A 25899-nucleotide genomic window follows, 5' to 3' on the forward strand; every position below is an offset into this window, starting at 1 on the left:
CACCTGCTTTGAGCTCTTTCCACATGCTACAAGCGCTAGTGAGGTTTTTATATATGACTACGATTTTCTATTTTTATGCTATTATGAAGCATATGTAAATATTTCAAGTCAAGGGTGAAAGGTGATTTAATTTCCTTATTCTTTTAGGGAAGTGAACCTATTTGTCCATAAACCACTAGTGTAAAACAAGTTAAGAGGCACGGTTCTGTGTCCGGAGCAGTGAGAAGTGACCTTGCCATGTAATATTTTATTAAGCTATTCTATAAGGTGATTTTTGCACCAATAAGCATTTGTTTAATTCTCAAAACAGGATAAATATTGGTAATTGTCTTCAAGGACATGTGATTTGTATAAATATATTTCATAAAAATTATATTTGGAGGCTCAGGCCTCCATTGGCTTACATACATTAGAAGTGATTGTTGCAATAGTCATCAAGCTATGACATGAAGAGTTCTGTAAAAAGCTAAAAGGCAACTCAGGTTGAGTTCCCTAGGGGTTCAGCATTATAGTTTCTAAACAGAAGTCTTTAAATGCAGTGAAAGCAGTCTCAAAACAGATAGCATTTATATGCCTCCTGTTACCTTTCACTTAATCTTTTTGGGCGCTCCCTTATTCAAATTTCAGTTTCTCATTTACACTGCTGCCTGCTTGCTAGGGTAATTTGGACCCTAACAACCAGATACCGTCTGAAATCCCAATGAGAGCTGCTGAACAAAAAGCTAAATTATTTAAAAACCTCAAAAAAATTAAGGCCAATTGCGAGGAAGCTACAAATGCATTTCTACCTTTTACTTATCATTTTGTTCAGGCCTTCTCCTATTCAGATTTCAGTCTCTCATTTATACCACTGCCTGTTTGCTAAATTATTCAAAAACACCAAATAATAAAAATGGAGGATGATTGCGGATTCTGTAATAAAAACAAGTCTACATCATACTAAGTTAATTTAAATGGCCTGCTCCTATTAAGCACATAAATGTATTTACCAATACTGTTTGAGCATCTGTAAGATCAAAGCTGGGTTTTAAGGGTGCCAGAAAGCATGCAGGAACAATGTGTTTGTAGACAAAATCTGCAAATCCGACAAGTCCATCTTTGCCACCTGTGTAGGAAAAAATACCTATTATAAATCAAGCAAAAAGTTCTGTTTAAAGGAAATATGAATACAAATTTAAGTTTATCTGTCGAGTTTCTAGTATACTTGTGGGGTTCAGTGATATGAAATTAAATGACACAGCACTGTTAAAGCTATAAGACTATGTTTATGCTGCAAAATGCTTTACCATACCAGAGTAAAAAGCTCTAGACACGGTCTCGGTTTGTTTAGGATAGCAGCTGCCATATTAGCTTGGTGTGACCACTTCCTGCCTGAGTCTCTCCCTGCTCACTTATAGCTCTGGACTCAGATTACTACAGGGAGGGGAGGAAGGATGGAGAGAGGAGCAAACTGAGCATGCTCAAACCCTAACCCTGGAGGTTTAAGCTGAAAACAGAAAGCCTGATACAGAAGCCTGTGTGTGTGTTTCTTTAGCCAGAGGACTCAGACCTTTCTGATAAAGCTTACTTCATTTTAGCTTAGTTAATATAATCAGTTAGGCAGGAGAATACCAGGGAAGCTGAAAAAAGAAGGAATGCCAACACAGCATGACTCCTATGACTAAGGGATCATTTCCCGAAACGCGTCAGGACATACAGCAGTAATAAATCTTCTCCAGAAGTGCCGTCTATTTGTTCCTCAACTTATTGTATCTTAGCAGTCGGATACTGCTTGACAGAGCACCTGGAAAAGTACTTGTGGGGAGCAGTAGCGGTCCTTTTCTTGTTTCCTATCTTATGCCAACACAGCAGATCTGTTATCCACTATTTAACCTGTGCCATATAGCTTTTTTTCAATTTCCACCATTGCTACAAAGCAGCTTGTTTATATGAACTATAGTAGTGTTTCTGAAGCAAACAGATCAGTTTTACCAATGCAGAGTAACAGTTAATGATATTTTCATTGCTTTAAAACAGTTTAATTTTTTGTTGTTACTGTTCCTTTAAGGCAGTGCTGTCCAACTTCTGTGGTACCGAGGGCCAAAATTTTACTGGCCTATGTGGTGGAGGGCCTATTATTGGAAGTCAGTGTTGGCCACTCCCCCTTTAAACCACACCCACTGTAAACCACAAGAACTTTTAAGATCGTATCCACATTAACGGTGGTAGCACACCAAAAAACCAAATGGTTGGAGCTCACTGCAGGCAAATACCTCATCACTCATATGTGAAAAATTTAAGTTGTGTTAAAACATACCCTTTAATCCATATGCCTCATCCTCCCTTGTGCATTATACAACAACCCCCAACACATGGTTAAACACTTTAGGGGCCCTTAACAACAATTTCCAAATGCTAACAAACCCCTAACAGGCTTACATTCCACAGGTAGCGTAGGGCAAGCAGAGAATGGCACACACAAGCAGCACTGGGCAAGCAGAGAATGGCACACACAAGCAGCACTGGGCAAGCAGAGAATGACACACACAGGGAGGGAAGGCAGAACAGAGCAGGAGACAGGGAAAGTTATCACTCTAATATGTACTACATACAGTGACACAGTGCTGGTGCCCCATTAGCATTTTGAATAAAGTGTGAACAGGTGAACAATGTGGGCAGTTTCAGTCTGGATCTCAGGTGTGAACAGTACAGGCCTTTAGGATATAAACAATAGAGGTGTCACAAGTGTGAACAATACATGGGGATCACAGGTGTGATACATGGGATTAGAGTCTGAATTTGAGGTTTAAACAATGCAGGGTGCAGTTTATCTCTACAGTGATACCTTTTAAAGTTTACATATGGTAAACAGACACAGCCTGTGGGGGGCCACTGAAGGGGGGGGGGAGCGTGCCTCCAGTTGGACAGCCCTGCTTTAAGGAATAGGAGATAATGGAACAAGAGCAACAAGAAATAGGAGTATTGTGGAGTGAAAGAAAGAAATACAATACCGTTGTCTTAAAATGCATTAGACTGACTACTATTGGGTTTTGTTGTAAACTTATTTGTAAAAATAATTGCTATTTGAAAGCAGTATCAGTGTAGATCTTTACACAGTCTGCACTACTGGCTCAGACTCCTGAATGAATGTTGCAAGCCAGGTGATTAACAGACCTGGGTACAATCAATGTACAATGGAAAGTTGTGCAAAATCAGCTTTTGGATAAAGGATGCCTTAAGCCAGCTTATTAAATGGAGAAAGAAAAAAGTTAAAGCATCATGTTCGCAATCCCTGTCAATAATAAAGTACACTGAGAAAATAGTCACTTCTGTATAATATATATTATTTCTATAGAACTTTATTACATTATATAAAGTGAACACTTATGTTAATTGAAACAACCAGCAATCATTAAAAGAGGGAAAAGGTTCACATTGGAATGGAATGCTAATTATTTGCTTTCCAATATGTTCATAGAAGACCTAAAATCTTACCCCACAATTCTACCAGCTTTGACAGGATAATGAAACATGTTTTCTGGGCAATGGGATCTGGGTATTCCACAGCTCCTTGGATGACAGTGAATAAGACACGCTCCACATTTTCAGGTCCTGTTATCCAAAGAAATAGAACTATTTACTTTTGCATTCATGATGAAAGTTCTGCCTTAAAGGAGAACTAAACCCCCTTGCTAATAAAAAACCCCTACCCTCCATAGTCCCCCCTCAGGGGTGCTTCGCCAATGAGGAGAGTTGAGGCTGTCGCCTCAGGCGGAAGCGCCCCACTAGGTACCAGGGGCAGCAAAAATGCTGCTCCTGGTACTTTAAGAGCGAATTTCTGGGGGAGGGGGGGCAGCAGCAACTGCTGCTGCCTCAGGCAGCGGAGGGGCCAGTATCGCCCCTGTCCCCCCTCCCTGCTCCCCCCCCGCACAGGTGTTCACACAAATAAATGCCCCAAAGCTGGTAATTACCCCTCATTGCAGCGTCGGCACAGCGGAGCTGAAGGGGGCCACCTTCAGCGCTTCGGGAATAGTCAGTCAGTAAGCTCTGTATCGGTGCATGAGCAATATTCAGAACAACTGTGCATGCCCTGAAAGCCACGGAAATTGCAGAAGGGACCCGAATATTACCGCAAGATGGCGTCTGTGAGCTCAGCTGACTGCTATGAGGGGTAATTACCAGATATGGGGCATATTTGTGTGAACACCTGTGCTTTGAGTATGGATGTTTGGCTGTTACTCAACACAAAGATATTGAATCCAGTGCCTACCCTGGTTGGCTATAACCTCACTCATCCCACTGCCACTGACTGTTTGAAGGAAGGCAAAGTAACTTCTCCGTAACATCTGTTTATCTAAAGAAGCAGATTGGTCATTTTCCTCTGCTGGACGGATTAACATCTCAAATATGGCATGCAGAAGTGGCATAAAGACTTGTTGCAAAAATGCTGAAACTTGTGTCTACAAGAGAATAAAAAGAGTAATTAAGTCCAAAATGTTTATTATACTATAATAATGAATAATCAGAAAATGAAGTTTGTGTTACTACTCCCTGTAATACCCCTTTCTCTACATTCACTGAATTTCTGTTCTTGTTTATATCATATGATATGATGATCTTTGTAGTTCTATGTTCACAATAGATTTGTCATGAATGAATAGCATTCATGATAAATCTAATGTGTAGGCTCGTGATCTGGAGTAAGATCTCTGGCTCAGAGGAGGACAAAACACCCTTTCCTGCTTCAGAATTTAGTGAATGACAAGAGTGGAAATGAATGCACAGGTGGACCTCTGTGCCAAAATGACAGATTTAGGCTAGGGCCACACTACACTACTTGACCTGCGAAGAAATGGAGGCCGAAAATCCGCCGCTCCTCTTCGCTGCGCTGACTTCACCGGGAATCAATACCCTCTGTTGGGTGCAGGCAGATGCAGCTGAACGCCAGATTTTTCATTTTGCGCCAAAATCCACCGCTTCTGCCTGTACCCGAGCAGAGGTAATGTTTCCGGGTGCAGTCAGCGCAGCAGAAGAGGAGCAGCGGGGGAGCGAATTTCCGTCCTGTGTTTCTCCACAGGCAGAGATCAGTGTAGTGTGACCCTAGCCTTTGCATTTTGGTATTGAGTTTTGCCTGTCACCACTAAGGGGCACATTTACAAAGCTCGAGTGAAGGATTCGAATTAAAAAAACTTCGAATTTCGAAGTTTTTTTTGGGCTACTTCGACCATCGAATGGGCTACTTCGACCTTCGACTCGAACGATTCGAACTAAAAATCGTTCGACTATTCGACCATTCGATAATCGAAGTACTGTCTCTAAGAAAAACTTCGACCCCCTACTTCGGCAGCTAAAAGCTACCGAAGTCAATGTTAGCCTATGGGGAAGGTCCCCATAGGCTTGCCTGAGTTTTTTTGATCGAAGGATATTCCTTCGATCGTTGTATTAAAATCCTTCGATCGATTTTAGTTCCTAGTCGAATATCGAGGGTTAATTAACCCTCGATATTCGACCCTTAGTAAATCTGCCCCTTAGTGTGCGTTCAATAGGATGCTAGTCATTCTCTAGCACAATTATCTGTAGTAGTCACAAGCAGAGGAGGTTTTTGGTCTGATGTCCTCTGCCCGACGGTAGCAGTGGACTAAATGTCCCATGTGCAAGGTTTTGTGGTCAAAAGCTAATGTATAGTTAAAAGAGAAAAGGCACAGACACCCTATAACCCTGATTTTCATTTTAATATTTTCAATGGTTGACTCCTTTGTGTTGATAATGGTCTCACCAAGAAAGTACATTGTGACAAGTCTGTATACATAGAAATGCTATAAAATAATGTAAATAAATATATATATATATATATATATATATATATATATATATATATATATATATATATATATATATATATATATATATATGACATTTAGGTAAGTAAAGTATTGACATTTTCAGAAACAAACCTTAAACTTAGCTGTTATCTGATTGATTAAAGGAATGAATTCTTGCAGGTCTTTTGCTTCACAATCTTTTAGCATGTGCTCTGAAGCAGTAGGGATAAATGGAAGTACTTCCTCTTCCAGACATATGATCATGCGGTGAAGAAAAGTCCGCACCCCTCCTCTCAAAACTTCCTTCTGAACCGGACAGCTTAGAGCTGGGAGAAATGTTCGTAAACAGTCCAGGTAGACTTCAGAGCAGCCACACTGCTTTACGGTCTGTTTGTTACTAAAGGCTTTGCTTGTACGGCTGCAATTTAAAGAGATAGAACATCTTTAATAGTTATTGACGTGAGAATTATGTAATGTAGTTCCCTCAAAAAGAAGCTTCATTTCTTTACAAAATAAGCGTTTAATGCCATGATCAGATGGGCAATACACGGAAGCAAAATGCAATAGCCTGGATTGGACTTGTGTCATGTGACTTTATGTTAAAGCTTTGAACTAAATTTATGTGATGTTTAAATAGCAACATATTATTTCAAATGAATTTACAAGTCACTTGCCTCTGAATACGAATATAATGGTTCTTAAACAAGTTATTCTTGTGTATAATCACTCATTTTGAGACTGTGAAAGCTACCTAGCAAATCCAACTGAATGATTCAGGCAATCTGCCAGCACAGATTGTCGCTCTTCATCTTGTTCCAGCATTAGTTTCTCTAATAAGATTTTGAACTTTTCCATTAGTGGACTCAGCAGGTTCCTCATTAGGATGTGTTTCCGGTCTGCAGGGTAATCACTATTTACTATAAGCACCCCCGCAGTTTCATATATAAAAAGTTGGTCATCGCTAGTTAGCAAGGTCTGAAAGCCATTTTCCTGAATGGAAATTGAAAAAAAATCACCACAGAATTAAAATAGTTAAAAAAAATAAAATAAAAAAAATCTAAAAACCAAACTTAAAATTGCAGACCACATCTGAGGTCCATTCTACATCAATCAATGCGCACCTAGTTATTATTAAAATTGTGGTACGTTATTAATGGGTCAATGGGTACAAGGTATTAAAATCTAATTTCTCATAGATAAATATATATAATATGGCAACTTACTGTACCGGGTTTTAGGGATGCTCTGAATCCAAGCCTTTATCAGCAGGCTTTGGATTGGGCCATATCAAAGTGCCTGGCGAACCAAATCTGAACCACTAAAATCACAGGACTTTAAGGCACAATATTAAAGGAACTGCAAAACGTTTTACCCCAACCATATGTTAATTTACATTTCCAAATTAGGTTTCAGATCCAGCTGAATCCTTTGTGAAAGATTTGGGATTTGGATGCACAATGCCTTCACCTTACCCCATCCCCCTTGAGTAAATGCCACACACCCTCCTTAAATGAAAATGCTCAACACAAAAGGTTTGAAAGGATTGACCAACAGGCCAGGCTATATTCACCTGATAGTTAGGCTAGCCTTAGATGACCTTGTAAATGCAGAGGGCTTGCTAACAGAAGTCATACACAAGGAATAAAGGGTACTACCATATCAAAAAACATAGCCTTACGGGTTGGGGCTATACATCAAGACTCTGGAATGTTAAGGATTAGAGAATCAATAACTTTTGCATACAACAAGTGTAAGACGATATACACTAGCAATATACAGCAGGTAAAGTAGTTGTTTCAGAATAATAGGATGATTCATATGCAAAAAAGAAAATCTTCTATGAACATAGATTTAACACTGTCCAATGGATTATATCTTTACTTACAGGTGGTGACAGCTCCAGTAGATCTTGTATCCTTCTCAAAATATCTTCAACAAATGTATTCATCTGTTTGCTAGGTTGAGTGAGAAAGTGTGAAACACTGCATTAAATATATATTAAAAAAAGTAAGCTATCTACAATGTGATGTAGCCTATCTTTAGGCAACTGCTAAAAGGAACACCTAGATTAAAACACTAGAGTGGTCATTTACAAAAAAGTACATCCCTTACTCAATGGAGAAGCACTTGGGTTCCGAGTACTTGAATTGGATGAAATGATGTGCAAGTTAGAAGGCAGGTAGGGGGTTGGAATACAGCACTACCAAATTGTATTCATGGGGAGGGGGACAGGGGGGACGCAGGTCCCTGTTCTCCAGATCTGTTGCCAGCAGCACTGAAAAGGGGGTAGGGTTCATGCCAAAAGCATGCAAGTTAGTGCCTGTTTTATGCACTTTGCATACTGTCCAAAATTCAGTAAATGAGCTCTAAGGCTGGGACCATACGGGGCAGAAATCAGCCAGCTGAAATCCACAGGCTGATTTCAGCTTCGACCTCTAGCCAAGTCTTGTTGTCTGCTCGCGTCCGGAAGCCTTGTGTCGGCTCAGGAGCAATCTGTCGGATTTCAGCAAAAAAACTAGAGACTTTGCATTTCGAGCCAAAATCCACAGAGTCTGTTTGCGCCGGAGCCAATACAAGGCTTCCGGATGCAAGCAGACAAGAAGATTCGGCTAGCAGTCCAGGGCAGAAAACAGCCTGCGGATTTCAGCAGGCTCATTTCTGCCCCATCTGGCCCAAGCCTAAAGCTGGCCATAGACGCAAAGATCCAATCGTACGAATCGACCGTGTGTGGAGAGTCCCGACATTTTTCATCCGGAGGAGTTCGGTCGTTCGGTCGATCGGACAGGTTAGAAAATTTCTGTCGGCTGACAATAATATCTCTGCGTGTATTGCGGATCGTACGATTTTCAGTGGGAGACTGTCACTAGCTTTGGTTGGACATAGATCTCGTACGATTGCTGTCAGGGGCAGAACATTGGCTGATCTGTTCTCTAACTACTTTATTTGATCTGACTGGTAAGACTTTGATCTGAATGGTTAGTGGCAGGTCGGGAGATGGGGAAGTCCGATCGTACGATTATTACGATCGGACCTTTGCATCTATGGCCAGCTTAAGATTCTCATTTATCAGCCTGATTGAAACAACAATGGATAAGAGCAACACTGACTCTTAGCCTGGGTCTTTTCAAGCTGAATTACAACTTCTTAGCATATCTAACAGTCACAGGCAACTTGGGCTGGTACTAAGTAACAGGGGGCACCAAGCCACAGACTTCAATTTGGTTCTGTGTTTTTTTGGCATCTGGATGCTGAATCCAGCAGGAGAGACCACTTTATTAGCAAGCTATGTGAACATTACCACTGATCATACATAAGATCACATATGTGACAACTGTTTTTTATGTTGGTGTGACTACATATAAAACTGATAGCCTTCCAATTTAGTTATTGACATAAGACAGCCAGTACTAGATACTATAGCCGTTAAGCCGATAAAGGAGATGTTCACTCCTAGTTTGTAGCCAATATTGTGTGAGAAGCTTAGCAGCACAACAAAAATGCTAATACTGCAGCAGGAATTACCTTTGCAACAAGCATACTTGTAATCAAAAGGAACTTACTGAAGAGATTTAACAAATCTTGAAAAAAGGTAAGCAGTTCTGCTACGGACTTTGGGACTAGCATGACGAAGACCTCTGTGATCCAAAAATGCCATCTGAAAGATACAAGGAGCATTTTCAACTAGACACATATATACTACTGCCTTGTAATTAAATGGGATTTTATAAAAACCAGCTGAGCAATAATAAACAAAAAGATATACCCCCATATGCAAAGTCAAATTGGCAAAACATTCAGGTTTAGGAACTTCAACTAACTATTACTTACAAAATCACATTAAGGCATTTCATGCATATCTTCCATGTAGCAGGTGTCATTTGCAAGTTACATCACTTTTCATTACTTTGCATCTCAAGACACATCAAAAGATTTTTTAAATAAGTCACCCTTACCATCTTTTCAAGAGTGAAATATAAACTGGGCAGTGCTTATTGCTATAGCAGCGGGACATCTCTTTAGTTACTAGATCTTTGCTCTGTTTTAATACAGTGGCTCTATTTGTAGCTCTGAGCCAATTATCACATTGTAGTTTTATCCTTTTAAATACTTTTCATGGTAAAGCAAATGACTTACCAAAATATTGGGAATGTGAATGGGTTCTACAGCAAAGAATTTTTCATAGCGAACAACGGTTTCAAAATATTCTAATGTTACAGAGGTATGATTGTATGCGCTCACACCAGAAGTCACCAGCTACAAAAGAAAACAAAGTGAAATGGTTTATATGTAATTAAAGTAATCTTTGTGTTCAAAATTATTACACAGAAAAGTTATGTTCGCTGTAATTTTAGAAATGTTTCCCTATATAAAAACATCACTTGTTGTAAATAAAATACTCACTGTCCTCATCATGTCCTGTAAGACACTGGCTTTCGCAGCATCACCACAGAAATGAGCTCCATGGGATGCTGGGATTGCCTCACCCAACATAAACAGCAATCGGATGGCAACTTCAACTTCCATAAAGGGAGTAGTTTGCCAGTTCCTAAGGGAAAAAAAAAGCAAAAATAAATGACCTGAAGTAAAAGTAAACTGAACACTTTTTATATATCTACCAAAACCAACTGTTTAAAGGTTTGACCTCAGAATAGTATTTAAAGGGAAACGGACACTTTATTAAAAAAAAATAAACAGCAACAGTTCTTAATAGCAGACCTTCTGGGGATGCTTTTATTATAAATAAATAAAAAAAGCTGAAGTTTCAGAAGCACTCTCTCAAGAAATTACTGTCCCTACTCACTAAGGTGTGCTTAAAAAGTGGGGGCATGGTTTATTTTATTATGGCCATTTTATTATACTCCCGACAAGGCCTACAGTAACTAGTGACTATCTAGTAACTGAAAGGCCAATATGAACTTATTCTCTGGACTGGACAGTTGATTAAAGTAGTCAATAGTGGTAAAAAAAGTGACACAATAACCATAACAATAGGTAACACGCTGTTAAATGGAGTGGTTCACCTTCAAACAACTAGTTGTTTTCCGATAGTTCACCAGAAATAACGACTTTTTCCCCAATTACTTTCTATGTGTGACTGTTTTTCTAATATTGAAGTGTAAAGTGTCTTTTTTCACCTTCTAAAGCAGCTCTGGGAAGTGGGATCACTGACCCTGTAACCTGTTCTAAATTGATACATTTAGTTGATACATTTCTTATCTTTGTCCCTGCTGAGCAGAATCCCTGGGTTTCATTACAGGCAGCTGTTAGAATTGATACAATAGTTGTGAATACTCCAGAAGATGCTGCTGAGAAATGTATCAACTAAATGTTGCAAAATTTAGTTTAGAGTCTGCACCTGAATTACTGAGCTGCCAGACTCAAAAACCACAGGCAGGAACATGCATCTTTAAACTTAGATTTTGGAAAAACAGTAAAATAAATAAATAATGGAAAGTAATTGAAAAAAAGTTGTTTTCTGGGGTACAATTAAACTCGAAAAAGTATTTGGAAGATGATCAACCCGTTTAATGTAACAGTCAAATAAAAACCATAAAGTTTTTTTCTGGCTTAATACAAAATTCCATTGAGTGTCCAACATACCAGCTGCTCAAATCTTGACCTATGTCTGATTTGCATAAAGAGGCATTCAAAACTAGTGAAATGATCCAGTGTATCAGTCACTACAACCTCTTTAGATTATGCTTACACTACTGAGAAAGATCAAACTATTATTAAATTATTAGCTACATTATTTAACCACTCATTAGTCACTTGTATACTATTTACAGATTTTTTAGGCGTCCTCTGGTTACTACATTTTCTTCTCATACCCCAAAAACAAAGAAGCAGGGTAATTGACCCTGATAAAAAAATAGGCCCTACGGTGTGTGAATGGGATAGGGACCTTCGAGTGTAAGATGTGAATGAGGTATAATCTCTGTAAGGTACTGCAGAAATGTGTTGGCACTATATAAATGCCATTAAATAAATATGCACATTTACTTACTGTAGTGTATTATTAAATACTCTGCGAACAGAGGTCAACAGTAACTCAGGTGAGACCTGAGCCAAACGGTCGAGTAATAACTTAAGCTGTTTTCTATATTCTACAAACATTGCTTCATCTTCACCCTGTCAAACACAAAGAAAACTAAAAAAGTCAATTTGTTTTTGGCATTTTATTTAAAACAAAATCATGTTTCCATTTAACCTACTGAGCTAGTGAATTTTGACCTGTTAGGGAAAGATCGATCTGACTTTGGTTAATGTACATATTTCAAACATACTTTACGTAAGGCACTTGTAACTTCTATTCTCAGTATACTCTATGAGACAATCCATTTTTAGACATGCCATTAGTTGACCCTACAAACAAACTGTGGAAGTAGAAAAAGAAAAAACTAACAACGAGGCATCAATGTTTTATAGCTAACGTAACATATACAATGCAAACAATTGTGTGAAAACTTATCATTTTGTATTTTATCTGAATTAACGTCTGATTTATCTGCACTTTTTTAAGAAGTGTGTACTCTAATTATGGAAAACCCACTAAAACAGGATTTATTGCCATTCAATTTATCACATGGGGCTGAATAAACCATAACAGTTCCCTTCATCAGGGCAACTATGTTTGCTGCACTAATTTGAACAAACACACAAAAGACAGATAATGCTTTTTGGGCATAACAACTTATGGACAATTATAAAAAAAAGAAAGTATTTGCAAATCCTACTTATAACATATAAACTTCACTTATTTCCTTTAGTATCAAGATCAAAATGCCTTTATCATCCTGTTAATGCCCACATATATATTTAACCGATATAGGTATCTTTTATAAACAGCTTATCACCGTATTACCGTTTTGTAGGCAAACCATTTTAACATTGCTAGTTATGAAATTTAATTTTCAGTACTTGCACACAAACACTTACCTCATTTTCAAAGTTATATTCATCATCATAGGTTAGCTTCTTTATAACTGCCAGCATAACTGCCTAAAATAAATAATGTATTACAAAATGTGACATCTGTAACAACATACTTTCCTTGGGAAACCATAGCAACAATTTTAACAGTGTTAGTGTACCTTTAAATATATTTTAATGGAAATTATATGCCTTTTGTATGAGAGTCCCTTCCCTTAACTAGTAGACATGGTGACAGGGGTAACCGAGCAATGCAGTGGGATTGAATAAGACTTTTCAATGGATAATTTTGACTGTTAAGAGAAATTTACAACAGTGATCTACAAGGTCTACATATCACCAGTAACTCTAAAATTACACTTCTTAAACCAAATAAAAGTATTGCAAAAGAAGTGGTAGCAACTATGGCCATGTAATGGGAGGAAAAAAGGCCTAGTAAGAAATCACCAGACTTAAAAGTGTGCCTCACTGTTGTAGATATACTAAATTCAAATACACTGTAAAAAAAATTAAATCCTGTACCTCCAAATTAGCCTTCTGCTGATTTGAAAGCATGGCAAGCTGTAAAAAAAACAAAAAAAAAAAAACAGATTTCAGCCAATGGAAAAGGAGAAACTGAACATACACAAACTATACTTATGTTATTATACTACTAAAGGTCTACAGATATGGGACCTATTATCTGGAAACCTGTTATTCAAAAGGCTCAGAATTACAGTAAGATCACATGGGCCTTCTATTTCTTTACATTTGTGCTGTGTAAATGAGACATAGTTGCTGAAATTCCAAACCGGAGACCCACATGTTGCTTAACTGGCCATAACTTCAGCAACTGAGCAATATTATTGTCCATGTTTATTAAGCTTTACTGCAGTCAGGAAGCCTGGCATATACACATACACACATTAATAGCAAAAGAAAGCAACAGGATTTGCCTATGTTTTTTTACCTGTTTCAAGATTTGTAAATACTCATAGCAAAAGACAATTATATTAGATGAAATATCATCATCTTCATGAACTAGCAACTGCAGCATAAGAGGCACTTTCGATTCAATGGACTGCAGTGTATCTTGGGCACTCTTCAGGTCCCCAGCTTTAACCAGTTTACTCCAGCTAATAATGAGTGACTGGCCCATTCCATTGACAAGCTTTGAAAACCGAGCCAGGAAATCCACATCTTCCTCCTAAAAGTCAAAACACACAAGTAGGTTAAACAACAGGCAAAACAGAGAACACAGTTTCATAATAATAATAATTTGTAACCTATTTTTTTTTTTTTAAATATATCACGTGACACAGAAATATCTGGATTCTAAAAAATAACCATACTCTGCTAATTTTAGGCTTTTGTCCCAGCAAATGTTGGCTTGGCTGGCACTAAAACACATGCAGAAAATGGATATACAAAGGCATAGCTGCAACAAACAAGGAACATATTTTGCTTGTAGCCTGGGTAGAGAGAAGCTCTATGTGCTAAATATAATTCTGCAGTTAAATGTAAATTAAGTACGGTGATGAAGGATTAGAGGCAATTCTTCACTGAAGTTAAAAGAAAAAACTGAATTTGCCTATAGAAAGAAGTAAAGCACATAGAGAAGTCACACACCACTTGACCACTGGCCAGCAAGATCAATTACATTTTCATAATCCAAAGGATGAACTAGTAATCTGCCACAGTCTGGGTAGATTTTAAAAGTAATAGTAATGCACTCCCTTACCTGATTAATGCTGAAGAAGCCAGCAGACTGTAATACTTGACATAAAGATTCTACTAGTTTCGTTTTATCAATTGGATCCATTCCTTTATTTACAATTTCATATAAGCAGTCACATGCTTCCTCTCGGAGAACTTCCACTGACAAGTGACTTAGCAGCATATTTATGAATCTGAAAGAACAAAATGGAAGGGTGTCGTTACCCACTTTATTTCCCCCAGCTATTATCATCAAACCAGCGAATGAGGTTGAATGACAGAACTACAGTTTGTTTGCATGTTTTTCAAGGCACAACAGAAAGGACATATGTATACTATACACAGAGATATCAGATAGCTAGCTTTACACATAAAAAAGGATAATGTATCAACATCTGACACCATAAACCAGACATCATGTTGTGGATTACTTTGGACACAAAGCAATAGGACCAGTGTCGAACACCCACCGCAAACACTGTCCGACACTTAGAAAATCAATTTCTAACATCTGCATCAACATTTTCAGTCTCTTGCCGGTTGTTTGCTGTGAACATGTATTAAAAACCAGAAAAACTCCCATCTTCCCCACTACTAATCTGGATTTTATATTATACTCCAGCAAAGTACTTGGAGATCTTTTGGACTATTCCTAAATAGATTTCTCCCAAATATATATCTTATCAAACCCCTCTATATATGCTAACATTTAGTTTTGCAAATAAGGTTTATTTTTGGCTCTAAAACGAAAACTCTAAAATGATGAATTGGTCCATCCTTAATAGATACCTCCAAATAAACATAGGACAGATTGCTTGCCAAAATCACTCAATTCTAAGAGGACTGGGAGGAAGCTATCAAAAAAACCTAATAATATTTTGACCTTCTCTAGGAACGGGCTCATCAAATACAAAATAACACATTAAATTACATATAACCCCAGCAAGGCTCCATGCTATATGAAGAAAACCAGACAACATATTCCCCTTCCCCTGCTGTAGCCCCCCAGCTACAGACTTCTTTCACATGATTTAACTTGCCCCTCAATATCTTCTTACCCCCCAAAAATTCCTTTAAAAAAAATCAACAAAATCTCTTTGTCATTCATATGGAGCAACTAAGCCCAGAATGGCTTAGTAAAAAACTGATGGCATCATATGAAAGCAGAGGCTAAGCACTCCTAAATCTCTATACCACATATTGGTTCAACATTATGAATTTCCATGAGTAATATCATGCTTATCTTGTATATTGAGCATCCAGGATAGAATAATTCCCACAAATTGATTTACATTATTTGTTATTTTATGTAAAAAAAAAAAAAAAATGCTATTGCATTGGATGATGGACTTACTATTGCCTCATATACTTATTTTCCATTCTCCTCCACTTACGTAGAAATATCCCACATTTGGAGGGTTATCAGATGAGTCAAGTCATAATAGGATGAATAATTTTTATTGTGTTCTTTATTTGCTCTCAATACAAATACATCACTAAAGTTACCAAACAAAAGGAAATTATTCTTTATATTTAAACATTATTTATCATTTAAAGTGAGTGTATACATATTATAATTTATTAAATTATAATTTAATTATTATGAAATCCAGCTGCAAGCTACATAAACTAATATACACATTATGAAATAGGTTGTCTAACAACAATGAATATTTCTTACCTGTCATTAGCAATCAAGGTTAAATCTATCCATGAGACATAAGATCCGATTACTTCAAGGCACTGGCATGTCAATTCAGAATTACTTTGTTGATAAGTTTGCAGGATTTGATACCAGGATTCGACTAGATTTGGAATACACTGTTCTCTCATTGTATCTTTCAGTAGTGTATTTCGTCTGGCTTCCTAAAAACAAATGCTGAAATTCTTTAAAACATATCATAAAAATGTATTCAGGTCAACTTGTGTCTGCAATTTTACCATACTCTATTTCTGAAACTTCAATAGGGAACACAAAAATATTAAAGAGATACAATTTGACAACTTTTTCAGAAATGAACCAGTTTTATTAAAAACAACATTTTTAGAATTCAGGGTAAAAAATACTTTTTATTATGTCCCTTTTATTCCATCCCTTCAAAGCATCATTAGATACTAAACATATTCAGAGCACCTGGCTTTTAATGTGATAGTTGCCAAAAAATAAAACTTTTATGCTAATGATGTTTTGTTCATAGGATTGCTATCATTTATCCATTATAGTGCTTTAAGCTATTCAAATACATTTTACACCTCAATTGTCTTTAAAAAAACATACAGTAAAAGAAATGTTGCTTACTTCTGCTGTATGAATTACATCCCGATCTACTACTTCTGCATCAATTGCCATTAGGATTCGAAGGTAGAGGTCCACGCCTCGAGGGTTAAGGCCTACCACGGACAAAATATCAAAGAAGAACTTGGGCCACTTCGTGAGATACTCTGTCACAAACACCAAGGCGAACACTTGGGCTGCTTTGTTCCGAATAAACGTTTTCTCTGGCTGTGCATTAAGCATCTGCATAGAAAAAACAGGACTAAGCCCATTTTCTCTAACTTCCCTTAAAAAAAAACTATAGCAAAAATTAAATCTAAATATATTTTTGTTGTGATGTATTTTCTGATCTGCTTCTCTTCTGCCTACTGCATTTAAAATGTGATCTGGCTGCTATAGTTGGTAACTGCAGAAAACGTATTACATGCCTGCTTTGTCTCTAAATTTCCTATAAACTTTCACTACATTCATATAGTTTGCGGTCAACGACACAGGAAAAAAAACTAACTTGCAAACAATTTTAAAATTTTAAACACCAAAACTTCCATCCATTTAGACCCCTGCCCAAAGACGTTTAGGACCCTACAAATCTTATTCAGTCTAAAAAGACAGCTGAATTATAGGTATTAAATTTCACTAAAAACCACAAACTAAAGTTGAGGCCTACCCCCATTAAACCAAATGATATGCAGAAATACTTATTTATATATCCTTTTTCATATCTTGAGATGTTAAGCTTTGTAATAATGTAAGTACTACATTTTCAAGAAGTGAGAGTAGCAATTATATCTGGACTGAATTTTACCCTAGCAGAATCAATTTTACAGATGTTCCTGTACCTACCTGAGACTGAAGCCATGACATAAGAGTTTCCCTAATGAGTTGCTGTTGCAAAACAGTTAATTCAGAATATCTGTACAAAAGATATTTATTAGTGCTGCAATTAAAAAGATAGTAGTAGATACATCATAATCAATCTACTTATGTTTATGACATATACATAAACAGTGTGGCTAACAATACAACACTATAAAAAAACCATCACATTTTTAGGGGATCCCACACAGCTTTGTCAAGTGCACTCCCACAATTCCTCACCCTATAAGGCCAATGGCACACATTACAATGTTTTCCCACCCATGAGATTTCTAGCTCAGCAGAGGAGCAACGGTCTGTCCATTGACCAAAGTGCAATTGCTGGAAACTGCCTGTGCATTCAATGGCCAGGCAGTTATTGAACACTTAATTCAAAGTGACACAATTCCACTGGCAGGGTGCAAAAATTACAATTCAAGTTACTGAAGGGGCAATTCCTAGAATTCTGTCACCCGTCTGTCGAGCTGGGAACTTGAAGTGAACAACTGCCCTAAAGGGCTATTGCATTTTGGGTACAGTTTTCATACAAACTGTACCTTAAAAAAAACATTCAGACCTTTGCCAAATTCTTGCATTATTCATTTGCAGTAACAAACTTTAACCATGTGACAATTCTTTTAAGGAATTTGAAACTTTTATTTTTTACATGTAATTTCATGTGATAAGTTTTTTAGTAAATATTGGCAAAGTATTAATTTTGTCTGGGCCATTATAGGACATTTTACAGTAGTGATTCTGACTTTCACCTGTTCTATTGACACAGGATATGTGTGGTTGCATACATTTTACTCTATATTATCGCTGCAGCTATTCAGAGTTCTCCCAGATGGTTTTCACCAAGCTCTTAAAGAGCCTCTTGCCTCTGCTCCCATGTTCCTCATCCATACAAGTGGCTGCAGGGGTTCCCAGGTCACCATTGATATTCTGCTCACATCTCGACACAGAAGGCACCATGTTATTGTGAATGATCTTGTATTATTACCCATACATATTTCTTTCCCTGACTGGACAATTTTTCTGGGGAGAACTTTGGAACTTGTATAAAAAAAAATACATTTAGCTTACTTAAATTTAATTTGGTGTTCCAAAACCTGAAAACAGAAGAACTTGACATGATCATCACTGAAACAAAAGAGAAAAAAAATCATAACTTGCAAAAACAACACTAGAATATATATATATATATATATATATATATATATAATATATATATATATATATATATATATATATATAATGTTTTTCATTACAGAACATTAAACACCTTCTATGGAACAGTCATAAAGAATGCATAGATATCAGTAAGTAATGAGTTTTATTTCCAAAAAAAAGCCATTTCACCTAAAGCAATGCATATGTTTTTCACTATGAACACACGAAAGCAGTGGAATGCTCTGCCTGGTGACACTGTGATAGGAGATTTCCCTTAATGTCTTTCAGAGAGTTTTGGATGTCTACGTACACAAAACTTACTGTAGGCCTGGATAGTTTGTCTAAGTATGTGACTGTATACATTTGTTTATATGTAATGAGGGTGATTAGGATTTATTTCAGATGAATACCAATAAAAATTGGTATAAAAAAAATCCAGGACTCAATCATTATAATGACATGGGATTAGTGGATATCTCAGTATAGAATGTTGCACAGTTGGCCTTTGTTATTTGCCTAATGTGAGTGACGCTAAGGGATACACTGAAAGGACAATTATACAGTTCTCTCTTTTTTAAAAAAAAATCCAATTTAACTAAGCAATGGTGTATATTATGTCTTTTTGTTTCCCTCGCCAAAACAGGTGCTTATCATTGAAATCATACAGTAGAACCCCCATTTTACGTTTTTCAGGGGACCAGAAAAAAAATGGTGTAAAATCCAGGAAAATGTAAAATCAGTGCAATGTATTATGCATAATATATAGGTGGGACCAGAAAACAACAATGTAAAGAAACCTTAAAATCAGGTTGAATCTGATGTTGGAAACTGCAAAATTGTATGTTCGGGTAAATATAGCAATAAAGCCTTAAAACCAATATCAGATGACACAATTCTGTAGTAGAAATCTCATATGGGTTTAGGAATACTTCTGTAAACCATTGACTATCAATACAGTTTTGTTGCTGCATCCACAAATGCAAGTTAAAACTGTACCATACAAATAATACCATATATAAAAGCTAATTTAAGACTGACTGAGGTGAAGTATCTAACTGTCCTGTGGTATGACAAATCAAAATCTGAAATGCTTTATTGGAAATCAAGGACAATGTTCTTCAGGCTAAAGAGAAGGATTATCCAACTTCAGTGTTCAGCCCAGCCTGGTTTAAGCCAGGCACATTGCCCACCTGTTTTACCCCATTACACTGCCCCTTCCCCATTGCACTCAGAAGAGAACAACATCTTTGATGTATTTGTACGATTTGCAATGAAATATAGGGTTTTAATGGTCTGTAAATCATTCCAGTCTCATTTCATTTATAATTTACACTGTGTCCCAACTTTTTTGGAAACAGGATTATGGAATTCCTAAATACCTACAAAGATAATGGTAAACCAGTTACATATAACACTGCCACATCTAATCTGTCCCAATAAGTATGTATTACCAAATGTAAATCTGCAATTCTGGGGCTAGGAAACAAAGTTATAAAAATTTGTGAAACAACTACTGAAAAAAAAATCATACAGCCTTTAAGAAACCTATAATATTCCTACTTATATCTTTAAATATAAACCTAGAATTGTATAGCCACCCAATACTCACCTATATATACATTGCACTAAAGCTTCAGCACAGACTTGCCATGCATCATGTGATACTTTTAACTGTTCGAAATATGCAGATGCCTGGAAAAATAAAAAGGTCAACAAAAAATACCCATGTTAATACTCTAGATTACATATTTTCTGTACGTGAGAAAAATATGGCAAGGACAACATGACAACAAGAAAAGTAAGGATTTTGGGTTGATTTATTGAAAATTTCTGCAAAAACCCTATTAGTCCTGCCAATCTGTTCCTCTTCCCGCTGCCCCAGGCGGTGGGGGGGGGAGGGGGCACTCCACACACTACACTGTGCAATCAGCAACTAGGCTGACCTGATAGGGAACCGCAGCTCGTCTCTACTTGAGTGACTGCAGAGCTGTGATTGGTTGTCCTCTCCTACTGTGCATCAGGGACCATTAGGACACATGAACCACTCATTTGAAACACTGACAGGGACAGTAGCAGATCTATAGGTTGCTCCAATAAAGGGGCCATTTAATATACTATCCAGTGAACCTGGAACAATATTATTCATTATTGCCTCAAAGATTGTTTTTTGTTTTTTTTAAAGTTAGAATATATGTCTCCCTTAGAAAGTAAAGGACTGGACAAAGATCAACAAATGAAGCCAAGCTCAAAATGGAAAAGTTGATTCAAGTTAAGTTTTATTCTCATCTCAAATATATACACGGTTTACCTATTTACACAGTGAGATGAAATTACAAATCTTTAATAAATAGTTCTATTTTGGGCAGATATTTTTTTCAGTAAGTTTAAATAATATATACAAATAACATGCATGTAAAAACACAAAACATACTCTCTCTCTGTAGTCGGCACTGGCATTTGGATTTAGCCCAAGCAGAGCTTGTTCATCCATGTCTGCTGCTATAATTCAAGTTTCTTTTTTTTCCCAATAGGTTTGCCCCTTTCTGGCACAGCAGAATCAACCAACATCTACCAAAGAATAGAAAAAGCATAGTTAGTAGAAACATGGTATTATGAAAACGATGGGGATTGCGGTTTCAGCAGAAATTCAGAGTAAAAGCTTGTGTGGATGTGGGTGTTCTGCAACATGCCTTGAACATACTACAGCAATCAATGAAATCAAAGAGGGAAAAATCTAACTTGTGGAAAAGTACAATCTTCACACAAGCTGAAATTAAATGAAGATACCTAAAAGTAAGTTATGTAAGAACTGAAGCTGCATACATTTATATTTTTTATAGCAAGTCACCTGGAGGAGGAAAAGAAAGAACACCGAAGTGTCTAGAACTTCAGTATCAATGCACTTCTTTACTTGGGAAATCATCCCTCAGCCTGTGTACTGAAATATTCTCATAAAACTCAGAAGGGCTTTAGTTACCCTGTAAATGGGCATTAAGGCAAGAGGTAAATATAGGTAAGGGTTCTAATACTGATTTTCTATGAAAAGCAATTCTCCACGGACTGGCAGACATGACAATGTTCATTATAAAATGAGGATAAATTTAAAGGAAATGGAAAACCCAAATATGAAAATGAGTTAGTAGATTATTCTTTGCCAGGCTTTACATGCATTTAATTTCAGACACTTGTATTTCAGTACTTTGCAGCATTTAATACAACAACTTCTCTAACTAAGAGATAGAAGACATCCCTTTCTCACTCTCTCCTGAGCATACTTGGTATGTACAAAACCCAGGCTTTGCAGCCAGCACATGCACATTAGAGTCAGTAAAAAGGTTTCAAGGCCTAATTGTGCATAGGGCTGTGGAGTCAGTACATAAATCTTTTGACTCCAACTCATCATTTTATGGTACCTCCGACTCCTCTGTTTTTTAAAAAAAAAAAACAGCAACACCAAAAACAGAAAATGTATCTAATTAATTAAAACAGGGGCGTAACTATAGAGGAAGCAGACCCTGCAGTTGCAGGGGGGCCCAGGAGTGTAGGGGGCCCAGTGAGACCCTAATTAACTAGCAATTTTAATATATCTTGGAAAAATAGGCCAACTTATAAAAGTTGTGGGGCCCTAAATTGAATTTGCTATGGGGCCCAGTAACAACTAGTTACGCCACTGAATTAAAATATAATGTACTGTTGCCCTGCACTGGTACAACTTGTGTGTTTGCTTCAGAAAGACTACTATAGTTTATATAAACAAACTGCTGTTTAGCCATGGGGGCAACCATTCAAGCTGGAGAAAAGACACGTTGCACAACACATAAAGATAAACCCTGTCCAATACAATGGTGTTTTATCTGTTATTTGTTATGTAACCTATGCAAGCACTCAGCTTTCCCAGCACATGCTAACAGTAGATTAAATATTAATTACTTTAAAACACTTTCATTTGTTAATACAATCCAAAATTAACTAAAGTATTGTTCTTAGAAACAGATCATACTTTCAAAAAGCAGGGGGAGCCCCCCCCAACTTACTTCCCTGACCTCGAGCAGCTTTGTTTGTTTCCCTGTAGAGTAGCTGGCATCTGTGAAGAGATTCGTATCTGCAGATCCAGTGCAGTCTGCATATTCTGATTATTAATCAGTCTTGCTGTATCAGCTTCTATGGCAGATATTATTTGACTTGTGCCGTTTTGATAATTTATGACAACCCCTAAGCTTAACCTCCAAACAGAAGCCCAGATCACACTGAGCATGTGCTGGTCTTGGTCTTGCAAAGATGTTTAACAAAGTTACTAGATTACAGCCCCCTGCAGCCAACTTTGATTAGGCTTGTGGTGCAGTAAGTTCATGTTTATATTTAGTATACAAAATAGAGCATTTCTAGCATTATTCTATTTTAGACTTTAGCGTCCCTTTAAATCTGATTTGATTATTTTCAGTACATTCAGACTCCCACTACAGATACCAAAATTGCTCCTGACTCCACAGCTCTGATTGTGCGGTTGATCACATGTATCTAACTGCAGTTGAAAAAGAAACTCAGCTGAAAAAGAGATACAATATATTAGAGTTCACTAGGAAGAGCAAAGAGACAAAGTGCATTCACTGGATGATTGCATCACCAATGACGTTAAAATAAATAAAATGGCGCTAATAAAAGTGTGAAATATTAAGTAATCAATCATCAATGAAAAATACGGCTTTTTATTATGTGTGCACTTCCACTTGGCATAAATTATTGGTGGTTCCATGTCCTTTAAAAAGTAAAAGTGATGGGGCAGTTAACAGCTGCAGTCCAAATGCCAGTCTGTTTGTCACTCTTCCAATATTATTTAATGTAAATAAAAAAATAACAGAAACAATAGATTTTAAAAAATATTTTTAATGATTAAAACAATAGGCAAATGTATGTTCAGCGCAAATTCTACTCGTTGAACAAGGAGGTATACTGCTCTTGGGAATTTCTAAGTTATGGTGGCGTCTAGGTAAATTGAGAAAATGACTGGATCTCTGTATAATCATGGCCGAAATGTCCCGTTAAAACACCAATATACTATTTTTATTCAGGTAGCAGAAAGTATAGATTTTACTCTAATATGGAGGTAAAAGCATTAACCCCAAACATAGTATTTCATCTCTGAAACTGTGGTCAATTGTAAAGTCCAATGACTCCTCCTTACTTACAGAAAAGTCATAGTAACAGACTACTCACTATTTCAACAAACGACAATATAGGCTTACATTTGCTAGTTGTTTATGGATATTGACCACATACATAATAAGCCCACAGAACAGTCATAGTTCACATGGTGCATAATTAGACGACGTAAAGCCACAAAAGAACTTGCACATGACTATTTGTACAGTGCAGGTTATTTTGTGTATTGACTTAACCTTAAGATAGTAATAACATACGCATGTAATGAACATAATTTTCCCCCTTCCAATCCCTTTTTTCAATTCAGTTGTTTTCAGATTGTTCCCCAGAAATAAATACTTTTTCAATTACTTTCCATTATTTATTTTTTACTGTTTTTCCAAAATCTAAGTTTAAAGTTAAATGTTCGTGTCTGTTTGAGTCTGGCAGCTCAGTAATTCAAGGTGCAGACTCTATCTAAACTGTTACAATTTTGCAACATTTAGTTAATACATTTCTCAGCAGCATTTCTGGGGTATTAGCAACTATTGTATTAATTCTAACAGCTGCCTTTAATGAAAACAAGAGATTCTGCTCAGCAGGGACAAAGATAAGAAATGTATCAACTAAACATATCAATTTAGAACAGTTTACAGGCTCGGCGACCTCCCTCCCCTCAAGAGCTGATTTAGAAGGTGAAAAAATTACACTTTACACTTCAATATTAGAAAAACGGTGACACATAAAAAATAGAAAGGAATTGGAAAAAGTTGCTATTTCTGGTGATCTATCTGAAAACAACTAGTTGTTTGAAGGTGAACAACCCCTTTAAAGTGAATCTTCAATTAAAAGCAACTTTCCAATATACATTAAGAATTTTCAATTACGTTAAGATGTTTTTTTTTCTTCTTCATTCAATGCAATTGCTATTGAGAGCGGTTTTTGTACATCGCTTTGCTGTTCTCTGGTTCTGACTTTTGAAACAACGTAGCAGAAGTCAGTTCTCACTTGGGTACATTCATTAGCTCAGGAGTCAGAAGAAGAAGTATAAACATATTATGACAGATTATGTTTTGAATCACGATTACATTTACGAATAACTTTACAACCACTGGAATGTTTAACAAATGCCCAGTCTAAAGTTGCTTAGGATTCCAGTTTCTTTCATTAGGAAAAAGCGTTTGTTTAGTAGATCCCCTTAGAAGAGTCATGCCCACTAAAAAGACTGACAGACAGATCCAGTCTGTGAATGCACTGGCATGTGCAAGTTACACGTGTGAGACCATGCCTGGGACATATAGGTGAATGCAGTAAATGAGGGCTCTCCACGAGCTGTTATTGCTAGATACTAGATACTGTGAGCTATAGTTGTACAATTCGAAATGTGAATAGCCCTAAAAGCCCCCAAAGAGCCCGTAGCCTTGAAAGGAATGAGCAAGCAAAGTACTATGCATCTGACACGTCGCTTCCCAATATGAGTGACACGTAAGTGAAACACTGACAAGAGTGCCAGGCCAGGTCCATGTGCTATCGCACCGTCGCACTATAGTCATTGCCACATTGCATGAGAAATCTCCCTAGTACTAGTGACTGGGGACCACATGGCCCAAGAGATGCCTAACCCCTTGTAACCAGCCCCACCCTTTCTCACCTTCCCCACAGGTCACTGCTCCATATGGCTGCCACTCCTCCCAGTCGCTACTCCGCCATACCGGCACGAGACACGTGATCTTCCGCCGCACCGTGGATGACGTCACAGCGTCGGTTTGTCAGCAAGTTCAGAGAGTAGCTGAGATCTCGAAAACTGTAAGCGCGCCCCCGCAGTGCGTCGTCAGAACGCCTATAGGCGGGACGACGTGCGCGCACCTGGTTTACAACAATAATGTTAACCCTTTGCTGGCGGTCGCGTTCTAAACTCCTGGTTGTTCCGAATTGAAATTCAGACAAAAGGCGTTAAAAAGCAACAGTTTTAGATAACTTGAATACATTTCGATTTGGAGAAAGGTGCCTAAGCAACTTAGGTACTAC

At 37.3% G+C, this 25899-nt stretch overlaps 1 protein-coding gene across 4 annotated transcripts in view; it reads right to left on the reverse strand.

Moving 5' to 3' along the window:
- xpot.L (exportin, tRNA L homeolog) overlaps positions 1 to 25713 on the reverse strand; it is a 31208-nt gene extending 5495 nt beyond the window's left edge. The window contains exons 1-21 of one of the 4 annotated variants that reach the window (XM_041586317.1): positions 25523 to 25713; positions 21164 to 21300; positions 20342 to 20424; positions 18646 to 18702; positions 17548 to 17641; positions 16729 to 16947; positions 16111 to 16295; positions 14455 to 14623; positions 13684 to 13920; positions 13257 to 13295; positions 12741 to 12803; positions 11809 to 11933; positions 10203 to 10347; positions 9936 to 10055; positions 9362 to 9456; positions 7687 to 7756; positions 6553 to 6791; positions 5934 to 6219; positions 4250 to 4439; positions 3475 to 3591; positions 990 to 1105 (exon numbers count right to left, since the gene is read on the reverse strand). In XM_041586317.1, coding sequence (XP_041442251.1) covers positions 990 to 1105; positions 3475 to 3591; positions 4250 to 4439; positions 5934 to 6219; positions 6553 to 6791; positions 7687 to 7756; positions 9362 to 9456; positions 9936 to 10055; positions 10203 to 10347; positions 11809 to 11933; positions 12741 to 12803; positions 13257 to 13295; positions 13684 to 13920; positions 14455 to 14623; positions 16111 to 16295; positions 16729 to 16947; positions 17548 to 17641; positions 18646 to 18702; positions 20342 to 20424; positions 21164 to 21223 — 2709 coding nt within the window. In that variant the 5' untranslated portion in view covers positions 21224 to 21300; positions 25523 to 25713. Of the gene's footprint in view, positions 1 to 989; positions 1106 to 3474; positions 3592 to 4249; positions 4440 to 5933; positions 6220 to 6552; positions 6792 to 7686; positions 7757 to 9361; positions 9457 to 9935; positions 10056 to 10202; positions 10348 to 11808; positions 11934 to 12740; positions 12804 to 13256; positions 13296 to 13683; positions 13921 to 14454; positions 14624 to 16110; positions 16296 to 16728; positions 16948 to 17547; positions 17642 to 18645; positions 18703 to 20341; positions 20425 to 21163; positions 21301 to 25522 lie in introns of those variants that run through there. The other 3 variants (XM_041586318.1, XM_041586319.1, XM_041586320.1) reach the window with 3 other exon arrangements.
- Between the last annotated feature and the right edge of the window lie 186 nt (positions 25714 to 25899).

The sequence above is a fragment of the Xenopus laevis genome, chromosome 3L (genome assembly GCF_017654675.1).
Source record: "Xenopus laevis strain J_2021 chromosome 3L, Xenopus_laevis_v10.1, whole genome shotgun sequence".
Lineage (NCBI taxonomy): Eukaryota > Metazoa > Chordata > Amphibia > Anura > Pipidae > Xenopus > Xenopus laevis.